General features: G+C 37.1%; 1 protein-coding gene across 1 annotated transcript; it reads right to left on the reverse strand.

The window, feature by feature from the left end:
* Positions 1–13,734: 13,734 nt before the first annotated feature.
* On the reverse strand, positions 13,735–16,510 carry COPS9 (COP9 signalosome subunit 9). The gene is made up of 3 exons (XM_081328717.1): positions 16,411–16,510; positions 15,535–15,607; positions 13,735–14,526 (listed from the first exon to the last, which is right to left on the reverse strand). Exons 1-3 carry the CDS (start codon positions 16,471–16,473, stop codon positions 14,489–14,491), a joined length of 174 nt encoding a protein of 57 aa, XP_081184843.1. The 5' UTR covers positions 16,474–16,510; the 3' UTR covers positions 13,735–14,488.
* Positions 16,511–17,981: the final 1,471 nt, after the last annotated feature.

The raw sequence follows: 17,981 nt of genomic DNA on the forward strand, positions 1-17,981 counted from the left end.
TTTATAGCTTGGCATGGTGTGAAAAATTAGCTAATTATGATTTATTTAATAAACTATGGTAATACCATATTGTGTGAATCAAGTCAGTGAAATAAAGCTTTAGCACCACAATTTTCAGAATTATTCTTGTTTAGACCTAAATTAAAATTTCAGTTGCATTTAAACTCGTATCTTTGTTCCTATATTGTTTCATTCAGAAGATCTGGGTTCTTTGATTAAGGCAGATAATTATGAATTAATGTGGAAAAATTAATCCCTGCAAAAACCAACATTGTGAATTCTCAAAAATATCTGGCTATGATAGAGCATTACTGCTCTGAAGCAATGTGCCTGAGACATGGAAGGCTATTTGATCAATATAATTCTGAGCTATAAAAACATTCCATATAAGTGAAGTTTGTGTCTTTGTAGAGACAGTCCCTTTAAATTCCTAGCCCAATTCCTATTCCATGTATATTGAGCCTTCAATAGGGACACAAGGCCCATTTCATAACTCCCTATTTGGTGAAGTATCCATAAATTTTCAACTTTTTAAAAGTAGAGCTATTCCTGTTGGATCAATATGATTCAGTTTCCCTGAATATGGCAAAATGTCGTTGTATCTGCAAAACTCAACATGTCTTGATTATGTTAATGATGTAGTTATAATTTTATGTTTGTTGAATTACTTGAAGCAGAATCTGTTTATTTGCTTTAAGTTGCAGAATTCTATTCAGTGATAATAATAAAAGAATGAAGGCATTAAGGCGGAATTGGGACAAAATATATCTATTCAATATTCATTGTGAAACTTATGATACCTGCTTGCCTATTAGACCATTAAAAAGCATACAACTTAGCTATTAAAAAGCACATCTTGGCTGCTCATAATCCAAAATCTCTACCATACTTTCTGTCATTCATGATTTTTTTTCTAGTTTTCTTCCATATTATGGAATTGACTTTTAAGAAATATATATTTATTTGAAGGAATACCTGTGAGTTGCCCATCTGTTTTTAGGCTGGTGATGCAACTTCTCTTTTTTCTTCATTCCCTTTCTGCCATGCACAAAAGGACTCTGGATATTCTATTATGGTAACAAGAAAAGCTTGTGAAAAAAAAATATTTTAAAGGCAATTTGCTCAGAGCTAACCACATATTAGACATATCCTCACTGAGACAGAATAGCCTAAAGGCCATAACACTTAAAACAAATGTCACTGCTGGATTTATTAAGATTCATTTCAATCTTAGATTTAAGAATATTTTACATTGCCAAAAGGGAATATTCCAATGAGCATGTTAATATAAAATAAAATGGAGAGGAATAGTAAAATACAGTAAAATGCATTAATAAAACAGAAAATAATATAAACTATAATTGAAAGAATTACTGAAAGAATAAGACATTCTAATGTATAACTCAGACTAAACTACGTTTCCCTTCCATGAATACCCTTAAATTAACATCTTTCAAAAGTACAGAAAGCAATTTCCAAAAAAGGGAGAGTAAGCAAGGATTTGAAAAAGTTGCTTGAATGAAGGGAATATGTGACAGCTCTTTTAAAAACTGATATTAAAAATGGACCTATGTACCAGTTATCCTAGCAAAATTAATCATAAAGCATCAGAAGTGAATCTAAAAGTATATAAAGGCATACATAATTGATCTTTTTATGCATAATTGATCTGTATTAATATTGTTAGCATCACTTTGAGATATATTTTAAAAGGTATAGCACAGAATCTTACTATATACTACTACATATTATTCTGTCAAAGTTTAGCCTATTATGAGAGCACACTTAGTTCCTTGTAACTCAGTCACTAATTTTTTCTCTTCTAAAATCTATAATTTACCTTTTTGCTTTTGGCTCAGTGAAACTATTTCTGGGAAAGTCTCATTGATAAAAATATTTGAGATCTCAAGTTACCCTGCAGTCACTGGAAATATCCACAAGATGGTGCCCAGCTATCAACAACAAGGATAATTTTCCAATAGATTCTCAAGTGCTTCTTTTTTTAAGACCAGAAGTGAACAGAGATCCCAGAAAATAAATTAGATTATTACATAAAATCAAAATACAACTTGCTTTCTTTTATAACTTGATCTGCTTTTATCACCTGAATGTACACAACTGTAGTGCTTTTTTTAACCAATCTATAGAGCTTATTATTATTGTTTAAAAATCCTGAAGTAGGTGGCACATAAGCAGCAGCAAATAAATTAAATATTAAATGTTCAGAATATAGCTGCATGATGGAATATTGCCCATGGCAAAGAAATTCTGGGGCTTCTACCACAATATCTGAAAGGCATTGTTATACCTTTGAAATCTGGTGACTTCAAAATATATTTTCTAAATGATGGTTGGTCTTTGAAGAAGCAAGACTAATAGAATATTGATGCTTTTGAGCTTTGATATTGGAGAAGACTCTTGAGAATATTATGGATAGCCAAGTGAACAAACAAGCATATCATACAAATCAGTCTCACTCACTCAAATCACTAGGCTTGCATTACCATATTTTGGTGACATTATCCAAGACCCAGCTCTCTTGAGATGCTTATAATGCTAGGAAAGGAAAAGAGAGAGAAGAAGAGCACTACCAGCATAAGGATGAATGGATGGACTTGATTTCAGAAGTGATGACTGAATGATGGAAGACCTGAAGGACTACATTGGGAACAGATTATCCTAAAGAACATCCAGGTAACTGTCTAATCCTAACTCCTCAGACTATAAATGAAATGTTGGGAGAGTTTGTACTTCTGTTTTTCAGGATTCCGTTAATGCAGCCTTTCAATAAATTAGAAGAAACTCATCTGGTCTATTTTGTGTCCAGTACATCTGGGAAGGCTGACTTCAAACTTTTAAATCTGAAAGTACAAACCACCTGCTGGTTCCTTTACAGCCTGAGAAGTTAGGGAGGGTCCCTTCTGAGCCTCTTTCTCCACCCCTTATGCAGCTGTGAGCTGAATTTTCTCTCATCTGGTCACTCTTTAGACCAGGTTTTTCAACTTTTTCACCCATTGCACCACTTTTAGGATATGGCAATATCCGAGTACCACCAGTCGCCTAGCAAGGTGTCAAAAACTTGATGATCAAAAAAAAAAGGGAAAAAAGTGATGAAGTACAGGTAATCTTTGGCTTACCACAGTTTGCTTAGTGACTGTTCGATGTAACAATGGCACTGAAAATAGTGCCCCCCAAGCCACAGCTGAGTAAGACACCTGCCTGTCCACCCGGTGGCGCTCTTCCTCCTGTCCAAGGTTTTCAATATTGTAAGCATTTCTGTTGAGGATTGGCAATGGGGGTGGGGTGGGGGGGTGTTTGGTTTTTATTTCCCCCCCTCTGGTGGGTGGTTGCAGCAGGTTTTGGTCACTTCACATGACCCTGGGACACTGTGACCATCATAAATATGAATCAGTTGTCAAGCATCTAAATGTAAATCACAAGACCCTGGAGATGCTGCAACATTCCAGCTGATTGGCGCTTCTTCTGGGCTCAGGAGAAGCGCCAGGATCAGCGCCAAGCCTGGCGCTGATCCTGGCGCTTCTGCTGAGCCCTGACAGCCCTGCAGCTCCAGCCATCTCTCGCTTAGGCTTGTGCAGTTCTGCCACCAGTTCAGCTCATTCCCCTCCCCCGCTACCACTTTTCTAGGATGGTCGCATACCACCTGCCAGGTGCCAGAGTACCACAGTTGGTACCCGTACCACTAGTTGAACAGCCCTGCTTTAGACAGCACCACTTCACCCCATTTCTCAAAGTCTTTCTTACAGCATATGAAAATTATATAAAAATTATCTGGTGGGGTCGCTGGCTTTACATTATGAGCAGGCCATGGCAAAGTTTGAGCAAGGGATCTTCAACATGAAAGTTTTGATTGAAATTTACAAAATTCCTAAAAATTTAAGCTGGGAAAATATTAAGAATTGTTTTAAATTAGCTAGACACCTTGAGCAATTCATAGTACACAAATACTGCAAGGCTTTTATGTTAATGTGATTTGACAGCTTACCATTAGCAGTTAGAAGGTACATTCAGGAAGAACTTGTTTTTGTGGAACAGATGCTGTGACTTCTATAGTACCTTTTGGAATATGCTCAAAAAACTTCCTAGGGTGTTTTCCATGGGAGCAAATGAGTTTATAAGCATCACCTTGTACCAGAAGTGGTCTCTAGAATCTAGACTTTTTACAGCCAAATTCACACCACTAGCATGCAATGCTTAACTATGTTAACAGAAAATTTTAGAATAGAATAGAATAGAGCAGGGAGAGGTTTTTTAGTCCAGCCCCCTACTCAAGCAGGAGAACCTATATCATCTCAGACAAATGACTGTCTAGTCTCTTCTTAAAAATCTCCAGTGATGGAGTGGCCACCATTTCTGGAGGCAAGCTGTTCCACTGGTTAATTGTCCCCACTGTCAGGAAAGGTTCTCCTTAATTCTAGCAGCCCTTCAAATACTGGAACACTGCTATCATGTCTCCCCTATTTCTTCTTTTCTTTAGACTAGCCAAACCCAAGTCCTGCAGCCATCACTCTGCTAATGCTGAGGTGAGCAGTATGGTCAATGTAATGCAGTTGGCAGTTCATGCTACTGTTATATCTATCTATCTATCTATGTATCAATATTTGGCAACTACTATATTTTATTTTATTTCACTGTGGATCAGTGACAATAATGAAAATTATTTGAAATTTGATTTGATGTATTCATGATGTATTTGATTTTTGTATTGGCCTTGCTGATTTTAGAGTGTGGCTGTAGTATGACACTTAAAGATTTATGGAGCTTTGACCTGAAAAAAAATTATATAGCTCAGGCACACAAGATTGGCTTGCAGAAAAACAGATGTAAATTGGGCAGGCCTCCAAAGGTATCAAGGACATCTGTGACTTACAAATTACTTATCAATAGGGGCCGTATGATGGTTACAAAAAAAAAATATAGGCATGATTTTCCCCATTTGGGAGAAAGGTACATCAGAATAATTGTTCTGTAAGCCTTAATAAAGTATCCAAACTAAACTAAAAACCTAGCAGAAATAACCCCAAATCATTCTATTTCCACTTCTATAAACACTGAAATCTCTGCAGTATCTACAAACTCTGCTATGCTTATGGGTGACCAGATAGCCACAGACATTAGAGTGCAACTTATTGACGGAAGGACCCACTCAATTTTCTTCACTCACCAAATCCAATATTTGTATTACTGTATCTGAAGTGGGCTATATTGCCATTTTCTCTGCATCGTCTTTTCCACCTGCTATAATCTTGTTCTTTCGCAAAAGGATGCTTTTATTGTTTGAAAGGAATACTCCATTTGAGACCCCGTCTTCTGCCAGTTTCATATAGCAAGAAAAGTTCAGCTGTTGTTTATTTGTTTATGGGCTTCCAGACCAAGAGTTGTTTCATTTTAGCCCTAACAATGTTGTTTGTTTTAAAGATGTATCGTGGTAAGAAGAGCACCCTATTACACCTAACCTTATTTTAATACCAATAATAGAGAACTATTAAACTATTATTTTAATAGACAAAGAGGTAGTATTTTACATTCTAAGCTAAGACATAGATTGACTGTATTTATACAATTTGGCTTGCCAAAACATTTGTAAAAGTAAAGAATGTGATGGAGCAAGAGTATGTCATTTATACACCTGATGCAAAAGGAAACAATTTAATATATGGGATATTTGACAGTCCTCTAGTATTTAAAAGATCATTTTTAATAACAAAAAGGCTTTGAATACTTGTGACTTGTAAAGAGAAACAATCTATTTTAAACTTTAAAATGACAAGAGGAACAAAGAATCAAATATTTAATCTAAATCTCTATTTCATTTTTTTGCTATCTATTAGGGGCATTTTCCTTTAGAATTACCTTTTACTCACACATAAATAGGGGTTTCCCCCCCCCCTTCTTAGAAAGAGGATCAAGACTTCTGAAAAAAGCATTGAAAAGAAAGAAAATATTCCTTGAAAAACTCAGTAAGGATGTAATCCAGTGAACACTTTCTAAAAATGAAGTCAGTTGCAAATGATAACTTCGGATATTTTATTCCTAGAAATATAAACAATTTCTCTCAGGTTTTTGGTGGGTACAAAAGTTTAAGTTACTACCTAGGTACTTGGTAATATTACAATTGTATCTATAGCTTGATCTGTGGATATTAATATGTGGGTAACAACTATATTATATATCCAATGTCAGCTGTTGCCATTGAAAGTATTGTAAAAGAGAGAAATTAGGAGTCGTTCAACAATTGCTATTAGTTTATTTTTATCTCCACAGCTTCTTCTTATTTACTTTTGACAAATAAAACAGTTATAGAAAAAATACCAGCAGGCTAACATATGGGGCTTGGCCTTCCTTAAGTACCATGAAACCTAGCTTCATTTATTTTTATATTTGCATCCAGATGTTCTTTATATTAAATTAAGCTGATCTGCTGTAAATTGCTCAATGTCACCTACCTAGTGCTTTCCTCCAGCTGAGTTCTTCTTTCTCTCTCTATCTAGGCCACAATTCTTATCAGCTTGAACAATGGAAGGAGAATGTTGTATTTTTGCTACTGAAATTAGGAATAGGTTTTTCTGTTATTTGTTGTAGTGAGATTTCTAGGGAAGGATAATCCGGGGGACCATAAGGATTACAACATGTATAGGCAGCCTTGGTGCAATTACTGAGCAAAATCATAGGCATTCTTAATCAGTATCCATAACCCAGTTGGTAATATAGTGTACTGGTGGTAATTCAGGAATTATAGCTGTATGTCCAATAGTGTCAGTCACAATTTCTTTCTATGTTTTGTCTTATTTTAGCTGGTCAATGTGTTGTCATACATGTTATAAGAACCCATCTGTATAGTGTAAGAAAGATGTCTAGCTGTTTCTTTAATCTTTTCAATATTTTACTTAATATCTTACTTAATAAGATACAATCTAAGCACATTGATAAGATACAATCTAAGCACATTGATTTGTGCTTAGATTGTAAGCCGCCCTGAGTCTTCGGAGAAGGGCGGGATATAAATGGGATTAAAATAAATAAATAAATAAATAAATAATACTCTTCAATATATTCATAAATGACTTAGATGAGGGAATAGAAGGTGATCTCATCAAACATGCAGATGACACCAAGCTGGCAGGAATAGCCAAAACCCCAGAAGACAAGCTCAGAATCCAAAAAGATATTGACAGACTTGAACAATGGGCCCTATCCAGTGGTGGGATTCAAATATGTGAACAACCGGTTCTCTGTGTGGATGCTGCTTCCAGAAGTCCATTCTGGGCCTGGGCAACAAAAAATTAGCTACCGGTTCTGTTGAAGTGGTGCAAACTGGCTGAATCCCACCACTGGCCCTATCCAACAAAATGATATTTTGTGGAGGAAAGCAAGTTTTACACTTATGCAGGAAAAACCAAAGGTACAGATTTGACAAAACCAGGCTCAAAAACCGTAACTGTGAGAGAGAACTTGGAGTCCTAGTGGACGATAGCTTCAACATGAGTCAGCAGTGTACAGCAGCAGCAAAAAAACTAATACAATCCTTGGTTGTATAAACAGCGGCATAGAATCAAAATCACATGAAGTATTAGTACCGCTTTATAAAGTCTTAGTAAGGCTACATCTAGAATACTGCATCCAGTTTTGGTCACCATATTACAGAAAAGATGTCGAGACCTTGGGAAAAGTGCAAAGAGCAAATAAGATGATTAAAGGTCTGGAGACTAAAACATATGAAGAATGGTTTCAGGATTTGGGAATGGCCAATCTAGAGAAAAGAAGGACTAGGGGGGACATCATAGCGCTATTCCAGTATTTGAGTGGCTACCACAAGGAGGAGGGGGTCAATTTATTTTCAAAAGTACCTGAAGGCAAGACAAGAAACAATGCATGGAAACTAATCAAGGAGAGAAGCAACCTGAAATTAAAGAGAAACTTCCTAACAGTGAGGACAGTTAACCAGTGGAACGACTTGTCTGCAGACATTGTAGGTGCTTCATCACTGGAAGTTTTTAAGAAGAGACTAGACAGCCACTTGTCTGAAATGATATAGGGACTCCTGCTTGAGCAGGGGACTGGATTAGAAGACCTTCAAGGTCCTTTCCAGCTCTAATCTGATCTTTTTACTTGTTCACATTTACACTGCTTCCTATAAACTCTTTCTGCTAGTTTGATAGTATAGCATTATACTATCTGGAAATCTAATATTTCATCATATTTATTATATTGCAACTTTTGATATTAAACCAAAGATTGCCCACATCCTGGCTAAATTCATATGGCACACCACATCAAGCCATAACATAATTAGTTTGGTTATGTCTTAACATGTTGTGTGGAGCCCATTTGTTATGGCCTATTCAACGAGCCACAATTAAGTAAACTATAGTCCAATATCATGTCAAAACCTAACCAATGAATTGAAGCAAAAATGCGCTATATATCAATGGTGAATCACACTAAAGTATACAAGCACAATACTCCAGTATCAAGCCATATTCTAAATTACTATCTGTGATTGGATTAGTGAATATTATAAGTGGATTGCATCCATCTGGCTAAGGTGGAAGACCCCTATCCTAGCCCTTTCTCCACCAGAATGAAAAAGAAACATATGGGGTTTGCCTTTCTTCTCACAGCCTGACCTACCTGCTTCTCAGCTCCAGGGTTTTTAATCATCTCTCAGTGGGGAGCCCCAAAAAGAATGTTCTAATTGCTACCTCCATTCCTTTGTACAGCAGGAATCTTGCTCAGTGACAGCAGGATACAGTTCCGCTTCAGAGAACTGTTTTCTATCGCTGCTGGATCTGTCCATTCAGAGCTGCTTGTGCAATGCAGGGCAATCAATACTTTGACAGAACCCTAGGAAAAGGTCTTGCAATCAAATTAACAGTAAAGAGGCTGGTCTGCCCGTCATCTTGCTTTTGACAGAGAGGTAAAAATTCTGGGATGAATAATTGCCTAAAGTTCCTATAATTTTTTCATAGCTCAAGCTTGGCTGCTTATTTAGATACTCTTTCATTATTTATATTTATGGGTCCCTTTATAAAGCAAAGTTCTCATGAGGCTATGGAAAAACATGATACAGTGAAAACATTAAAGGGTAATATGTTTTTGTAAAGCAGCAGGTTGAGCTGTCAAGGCTTAAAGGAGGCAAAGAGAACCTGTGGTCCTCCAGATGTTGCTGCACTAGAATTCCTAATACTGTATTTCTTACCACTTGTCTCTTTTGAGGGGGCTTCCTGAGACTTATAACAGATGTCGTCAACACTCTGGCTTAAACCACAAGACTTTTTAAAAAGTTTAGAATCTTAAAAGCTAGTACCAGAAAAACATGGTAAATGTGCTCACTATAACTATGAATTAAAAACATGGTTTGTTGATAAACTGCAGTTTGGTGGGTTCATGCAGTATCCTAGATCAGGATCTTCAACCTTTTGGCCAGCTGGATACATGGGGAATGCTGAGAATATCATAAGATGTTCTCTCAAAATTGCTGCTTGAATGGTTTGTCCATTCATGACAGAGCTGCAGGGAGTGTGTATGTGTGTGTGTATGTATGTGTGTATGTATGTGTATAAGTATATGTATATACTTATGTATATATATAGGGACGCGGTGGCTCAGTGGGTTAGGACGCTGAGCTTGTCGATCAGAAGGTCGGCAGTTTGGCGGGTCGAATCCCGAGTGCCGCGTAGCAGAGTGAGCGCCTGTTACTCGTCCCAGCTTCTGCCAACCTAGCAGTTCGAAAGCACGTAAAAATGCAAGTAGAAAAATAGGGACCACTACGGTGGGAAGGTAACAGCGTTCTGTGCGCCTTTGGCGTCTAGTCATGCTGGCCACATGACCACGGAGACGTCCTCGGACAAACACTGGCTCTTCGGCTTTGAAACGGACATGAGCACCGGCCCCTAAAGTTGGAAACGACTAGCACGCGTATGTGGGGGAACCTTTACCTTTACCTTTTTATGTATATATATATATAGGCTGAAACAGGAAATAAAGATTTGTCCCATGTTTGGGGCCTAGCAAGGTAATCTAAATAGTTAACAAGCATTTAACATATATATATGTTTTTATAGACCAATCTACATACATCCAAAGAAAACACTGGACTTATGAAACAGATTAGAGACCAAAAGGCATTCTTGGACTTTTTGTCCAATTCCCAGAAAAACAACAGAGTTAGCTGCAGCAGATTGTTTTATCTGGCACTAAGTGGGTAAGGCAGTTTCAAAGAAGAGAAAATTAATTAAAGTTCATCTTTGAGAAGACTTACTCAATATGAAATAGTTATTACTAATACATTATCTTGTTTGCACAAATTCTTGGCTGCTTATAACATCTGTCAATAAACCATGAAACATCCATTGTACAAAAAAATAAACGGAACAATAATAAAAGAAACCCAAAATACACAGGGCTGTCATCGAAAATGTAAGCTCATGTTTTGAAGTATTTCTGGAAAAAAAATGTTTTTAATTGCTTATGGAAAACTGACAGCATAGAGGCAGATTAAAATCTTGAGGGATGTAGGAGCATTTCCAAAGTACAGAATCCCCTATGGGCAAACAACATTTGTTTCTTCACCACCCTCATTTCATGAAATGAGGCATCACTAGTAAGATGGGTCATGACCAGTTGGAGGAAGGTGAGATGGGTCATGACCAGTTGGATGAAGCTGTCCTGCAAGTAGTTCAGTGATAAACCATGTGAAGTTTCAAAGATTAAAATCAGGTGTTTGAACTGCACTTGGAAGCAAATAGGAAACAGTTCCATTTTCTACATAATGGGACTAAATTCCAGAACCTGACAGTCACACAGGAGAAGACCTTCCTCCATTTGCTATACAGCCCAGTTGCTGGCTGGGGAATTCTAGGAGTTGAGGTTTACACATCCAAAAGGTTGAGAAACTTTGAGCTAGTTGAAAGGACTACTTTTGCTGATATAAGTAATAGGCAGATTCATTGTGGGAGAGCTAGTCTTTCAAATATGCTAAGCCTTTTAGGTATTTAAAAGTTGAAAACTAAGAAGAAAACTTGTAACCTATTGGGCCAATATTTCAGACAAATGTCCTTACCAGATTCCTCAATGCTTTCAACAATGGCAGAATTTATAATGCACTTCCATTATTGGAACAGTTCTTAAAAATTCAAGGAGATATTTAGAGATGTATCTGCCTTGAAAATAACCTGTAGTCAAACATCAGGAGTTAACCATAGGAAACATTTTACTGTATAACATTTTGTATTATGTCATAAAATGTTTTATGGTAATCTTTTTGTCATAAAATTTTCCATAATTCAATTCCATGGGAGTTCTGGATTTTGGATGCATTCTGTATGTTAGTTCACTTGAAGTACCTTGATTCAAAAATAGTTGTCCTATGATGCACCGTTTTGCCCAGTTAAAGTTTGCACTACTAATAAAACCATGATTTTTAGTACGTATTTAGTACGTATTGATAAGGAGTCCTGATCTGGTTGGCTGCACATATATAGGTCTTCATTCATGCTAAATAACATAAAGCTAATTCATTTAAATAAAGGGAATTGTGTGTTTACAGTGGCACGTATCAGCTGGTACCTGGCCCACAGCATTGTGGACCATCTGAAGCTTACAGATAATGGTCAAAAGCAACTCCAGTGCAGTGGAATGTAGTACTATAGTCACAGGAGGGAGGAGGTCTTTCCCAAGGAGCAAAGCTCAGCAGGAATTTTTGGTAGGTAGGAAGAGAGCCAGGATGAACCCTCCCTAACTTTTCATAGGGTATAACTAATGGTTATGAGGATTTGTGCTTTAGTCCGGCAACATTCCTATCTATAGGCAAGTAACTGCTCCAAACTGCTCATTCCTCCTATTATTCTTAGTTCCTTGCATCCAACATCCATCTAGAATACACTCCAATAGATATTTGGTGATAAGGGTAACTGTTGCAAAAAAAGATGACCCCACAAAAATGGCAGTTTGCAGGGTGCGAGTTTCTTATTTTAAAATCAATATATTTTTAATATACAGTATATGAGACAATTTGATGTAGTGATTAAAGGAACTATGCTGGAAACCAGGATACTGTTCTACAGTATTTCTGCCTTAGGCATGGCCAGCTTATTCAGTGATTTCTGAAGATGTTGAAAACTGTAGGAATTTATTCAAGAACACAGACTTGAACTCTCTCTCATCATTTATCTATCATCCATTTGTAAAAAAGTAGATCTGTCAGGAAGCCTGACTGAACTCTGAATTACTGGTGCCTATAGATGCATCTTGGGGATTATGATGCTAAGGCATGTAATCATGATCTAAAAACAACACTGGTTGGGTTTATATAGTTATATACTGTACATATACTTTTTCTCTATGTATTTTTCTTCTGCGCTATCCAAATATAGGTAGGGTAAAACTTTTGTTGATTGATTATATTTTTTGTTAATGAATAAATAAGCAACAACAAAGTGTGCTGTTAAATCTTCAGTGGGAATATGCTTGTTTAATATGTTTAAATAACAGGCATATACTCCTATTAAATTCTAAGGGCCAGATTTTGAGAAAGGAATCTTTGCCCCTTTCAAAGATACATTAGTAAGAGAATCCATTTTTTTCTAGCCATAGCAGCACTAGAATGGGAAACACACAGAGTACAGGTAGTCCTCAACTTACAACAGTTCATTTAGTGACTGTTTGCAGTTACACCACTGGAAAAAGTGATTTGACTGTTTTTCACTTAGGACAATAGCACATCCCTATAGTCATGTGATCAGATGCTTGGCAACTGACTCATATTTATGTCGGTTACAGTGTCCCAGGGCCATGTGATCACCTTTGTGACCTTCTGACTAGCAAAGTCAACGGGGAAGCCAGATTCACTTAACAACCATGTTACTAACTTAACAACTAGAGTAATTCATTTAACAAATGTGGCAAGAAGGTTGGGGCAAAACTCGCATAACAAATGTTTCACTTAGCAACAGAAATGTTGGGCTCAATTGTGGTCATAAGTCAAGGACTATCTCTACTTGGTAGAATGATCTATACCTTAAAATGATGCAGAAGCACAAAAATCAATTCCTACAAGACCTCAGAACTTATTGTAGACTACTTTTTTTTCTGATTTGCCTACCATTCTATAAAGCAGGATTTCAGCTAAATAACATCCCTTTTAAAATCAAAGAATTTGTAGTTGTCTAATGCAAGAGTGCTCATCTTGTTCTCTGCACTCATGACAAAACTTCCATTCATAACCAGCATGGCAATAATGTTTGCAAATGTTGGGATCGTACATCTCAAATATGATAGACTATGGAAATTTGGCACAGAATAACCTCAGAGATCTTGCATTCTTAAGAATCATGCAAATAAAGGAACATATTCTGAAAGTACTTCTTTTCCATAATACTTTGTCAAAAAAAACCAACCATCTGAGATTCTATGTTCTTTGATTAATTTGTTATTTTAAATAAATGCAATAAAAGTTTTATCTAGCAATAAAAGTTGAGAAACAGTGACTTAAGTTGTTATTGGATTCAGCCAACAGGAGTTACTGGCAGAGAAGGTGGAGATTTTAGTGCAAGAACTTGAGAGCACAGCCTCCCAAACCCGGCTTATTGTAAAAACATTCAATATACCTAGAAAAACTGATTCATAAAAGGATAAAAATATAGACTGTAACTTAACATGAGTAGATGGATAAATAGTTGTAAATTTAAAAGATCATCACACTTTACATCTTTTTAATTTTTTTAAGATCAGTTTAAAAGACATGCAACAATAAAAACAAAGGGTTTTTTAAAATGAAAAATAAGTTGGTTTCACTACTAATTCTAAAAGGTCCGCTATAGTTATTAGCTATCTGCACGCATCTAGTTCTACTGCTTCCTCTTCATTTTTCCCACCATTATGCATTGGTTCCATATTTTATTCTATTTTAAAAGGAAGCAAAATAACTTTAGAAGAAAAGCTATATTACGCTACTGCATAATAAGGCACAGGCCCATATTCCAGACTTTGCTCAAGTAGGTGGCATTTCCTAGGTTGCCTTGGTTGATTTAAAAAGCTAAATAGGAAGACTGGCTTAGTACTCAATATTCCTTTATGTAGCCATACATGAAATGCCCTCAAATGAATGAAAGCACATTCCAGCTTATTCATCTGCCAGTGAATTGTGGATTTTTGGGCTATAAGCATAGGAGAGTTTCTTCTATGTGGAGAAATAATATGGTTACAACTTATCTTTTCTAATCCTAATTTTAGAATGATTTAACAAGCCATTTTTTTCAAAATTAAATATTTATTTAGTTTTTATTATAGCAAGTCTACACAATTCTACATCTAAACAAATCCTAATGGAAATGAGCTTCATAATTCTCCTCTTTATCCATCTTTAGCCATTTCATAATGCCTTAAACATTATGTTCATATTTCCTTTTTGTTTAGAACATAGTCTATAAGAAATGTAAATATTCAGCACCACATAGCTGGAAGACACATTTCACTGGATATCGTCGTCGTCAAACATATCTTCAAAATCTAAAAGGATAATAAATGAATATCACACAGAGGTAAATACAACTTCATTTTATGGATCTGAATTATAAAAAGCAGACTTATTGTCTGGATTTTTGTCACCCAGATTTAGTAAATACAGTTTAGTAACAATATAAAACTCATGTAGTTGCATTTATGATTTGTGCTCAAGAATCCCAACTTTATCTTACATACTTCCCTCATTCTGGAATAAAACATCTTGAAATCCATTCAGTAAGTTCACAAGAAATTCAACTGAAAATGGGAAGATCATTATGCAATGTAAAGTTGGGATTCTCAAGCACAGATCACACAATGCAACTCCATGAGTTATTTTAACATGCTAGGAGGATTTTTAAAAGCTTGTCCTCCTCCCATTTTATAGCAGGGTTGGACAACCTTTTGCTATGCATAGATCAAAGGCCATCGTTTGTCCATTTTATAGAATCAGAATATTGAGTACAGAACGCTATGGTAGTCTGGCATAAGCTATCAGTTCACTTTATTCATTCAGCATGTAACGCTTTTCTTATTTTCAGTTTGCTGTTTTTCTATGTTATTGGAAATCACTTCTGTTTCTACTTTATAGCATGCTATTATTTGGGCACTGATTATACCTGTCCCTCAACAGTGGCACAATACCAGAATTGAACTATTTTGACCTTGAGCTATGTTGAGCTATAGCACAAACTGAAGGATACACATGCACTCTATGTACACTGCTGGTACAAAACAGAGGGTTTTCCCCAAGATTTTCTGCTTAATAGACAATGCATTTGATAAATCTTTAAAAGGTATGTATCCAATAACCCGATTAATAATGGTCCTAGTGATTGGACATTTGTTTGATACTGTTGCAGGCTTAACATTCTCTCAGATATGATGTTCTTCTGATATGTTTTTACTTTCAGCTCCATTTCTAGTAAAGCCACTAAGAAATAAGATTTTAAAAAAACAGTCAGCAATGACTAAAATAAACATGCTTGGTTTAAAATAAAATCGAACACTTACTATTAAAGAAATCTGCATGTACTGCCTTTTCATTAGCTGCTAGATCCATCAATAAACCTGTACTTCCTCCAGCCTGAAAAAAAGTTTTATTTGTACGAACTTATTCATATAATTATTTAACTTTAAAGAATTTTAGTTTAGTTTCTAGTTTCTCACCTAAATATAGCACAATTTGGACGGAATTACCCCTATAATTGCTTTTTACTATTATTGAATTAAGATACAAGGACTAACATTATAACGGCCTCTAATGTTTGTGTAGCATTTCTTTCCCTTCCAATGTTTGTGTAGCAATTTTTTATCCTCTCAAAAATCTCACTCCCCTTAAAAAGCAGAGGCATCGTGGCAGAATGACAGATAAACATAAACAGATGAAAAACGACTCCCCAAATAATCTTGCCCCTTCAGTCACAAAAACCCCACCTTTCTCGCTTAACCTGCTCTTTAAAACTTAAAACCCGCTCTTGTGAAGCATCCAGTCTGCCCACTCTCCCTCGTTCAACCTCACCAACCAGACACCAGAAGTGGAAGATAGGAAGGGACAAAAACAAGGCTGCCTTAATTTACTGACAATATATGCCAGGGGTCTTCAAACTTGGCCCTTTTATGACTTGTGGACTTCAACTCCCAGAATTCCTCAGCCAGCTTTGCTGGCTGAGGAATTCTGGGAGTTGAAGTCCACAAGTCATAAAAGGGCCAAGTTTGAAGACCCCTGGCATATGCACAAGGGACCACGGATCAGAGCATACAGCGCCGCCTATTGCCATCTAAGGACGTCGGCGCAAACCCATTTCTGAGGACCGGAGACAAAATATCCCTGTCGGAATGCCTGTCCTCCTCCTCCTCCTGCTGCTGCCGCCGCCGCCGCCGCCTCACCTCGTCAAGGTCGACATAGGGCCCCGCACCCTCGGGAAACATCTCGTCCACCGCCGGCTTCATCGCTACCCTCGTTCCTTATAGCCCACCTACATCCGGCTCCGGAAGGAATTTGATTCCGGCTGCTCTAGGAGTGCGGGAGGATGCGATCTCTGTGGTGTCCGCCGAGAGAAGGACTGCGAAAACCCATCGGCTTTGGTGGGAGTAAAGATCTTGGGCCTTTCGAGCAAACGAGTCAGGGTGCTGTTGCTTGGTGGGGCTTTTTTGGGTGCCACAAAAGATTAGCAGCATTGAATGATTGCATTCGCACAACCAGCATAATTCGGCCGCTTGCGTATTTAAGGTGTACCTTTAGCGCAGGGGTCTTCAAACTTGGCCCTTTTATGACTTGTGGACTTCAACTCCCAGAATTCCTCAGCCAGCTTTGCTGGCTGAGGAATTCTGGGAGTTGAAGTCCACAAGTCATAAAAGGGCCAAGTTTGAAGACCCCTGCTTTAGCGTCTCCTTGCCCCGTTCCCAGATGGCTTATTTAACTCTTACAGGAAACAACACATCCTGATAGTGGAGCATAAAAACCAACTCTCTTGTTTTCAGCATGCTGCCCAGACAGGCTGAAGTTGATCACGGATATTTTCCACTCCTACCCCTGTAGCTACAAATTCAGGAATGAATGTTTTCATGAAATTTCTCTTCCCTTTTCTGTGCCAACTAGAACAATAATTTTGAAAATTAAGAGAACTAAGTCTAATATAAAAAAAATTAAGGACAATCATGCAGATCTTGGGCTTAGATGGTTATAATCCTATCTCAATCTGTATTAGATTATTTGGTTCCCCCCATCCCCCAGGAATAACAGAAATTGCACCTAGAAAAGGTGACCAAAGGACCTGTTGCCAGGAGTCAAGACTGATTTGAAGGCACAAAAAAGCAAAACAAATTTTACAGTTGGATCCAGGGTATCTGCATATACAGGTAGTCCTTGGTTAATGTCTGGTTGCTTAGCGACTGTTCAAAGTTATGATGCCCCCCCAGGTACTTACAACCCATTTTTGAAGTTCCAGTGTCTATAAACAGACACACACACACACCCCATTACATGATCATATTTTTGGCACTTAGCAACTGCTTCACATTTATAGGCCATCATTTTTGCTGGTTTCTGATGATTTCTGTCAATGGATATAATGGATTGTGGTGATTTGCATAACAACCACTGCAAAAAAGGTCATAAATTCAGGTTTAATGACACCCCACCCCCCCATCACAACATACAACCATAATTCTGGGATCAGTTATGGTTGTAAGTGGATAACTACCTGCACTCCAACCATAAGCTGCATATGCAGAGGCTGGCTAAAGAAAAACCAACAGTACATAATTCAGCAGTTAATTTTTTTATATTTCTTGATCACAGTTTAGGTTCAAGTAATAATATTTTTAAATACACTGTATTAAAATGTACAAAGCTAATAACAACCAATGTTCCAGTAGTTCACTATACTCTTAGTGTACTTAATTTAAGCTGAAAGTCAGGTTATACATTTCAAAAATCCTGGCTATATAGTTTGATG

This window comes from Vipera berus, assembly GCF_964194415.1.
Source record: "Vipera berus genome assembly, chromosome: 5".
Lineage (NCBI taxonomy): Eukaryota > Metazoa > Chordata > Lepidosauria > Squamata > Viperidae > Vipera > Vipera berus.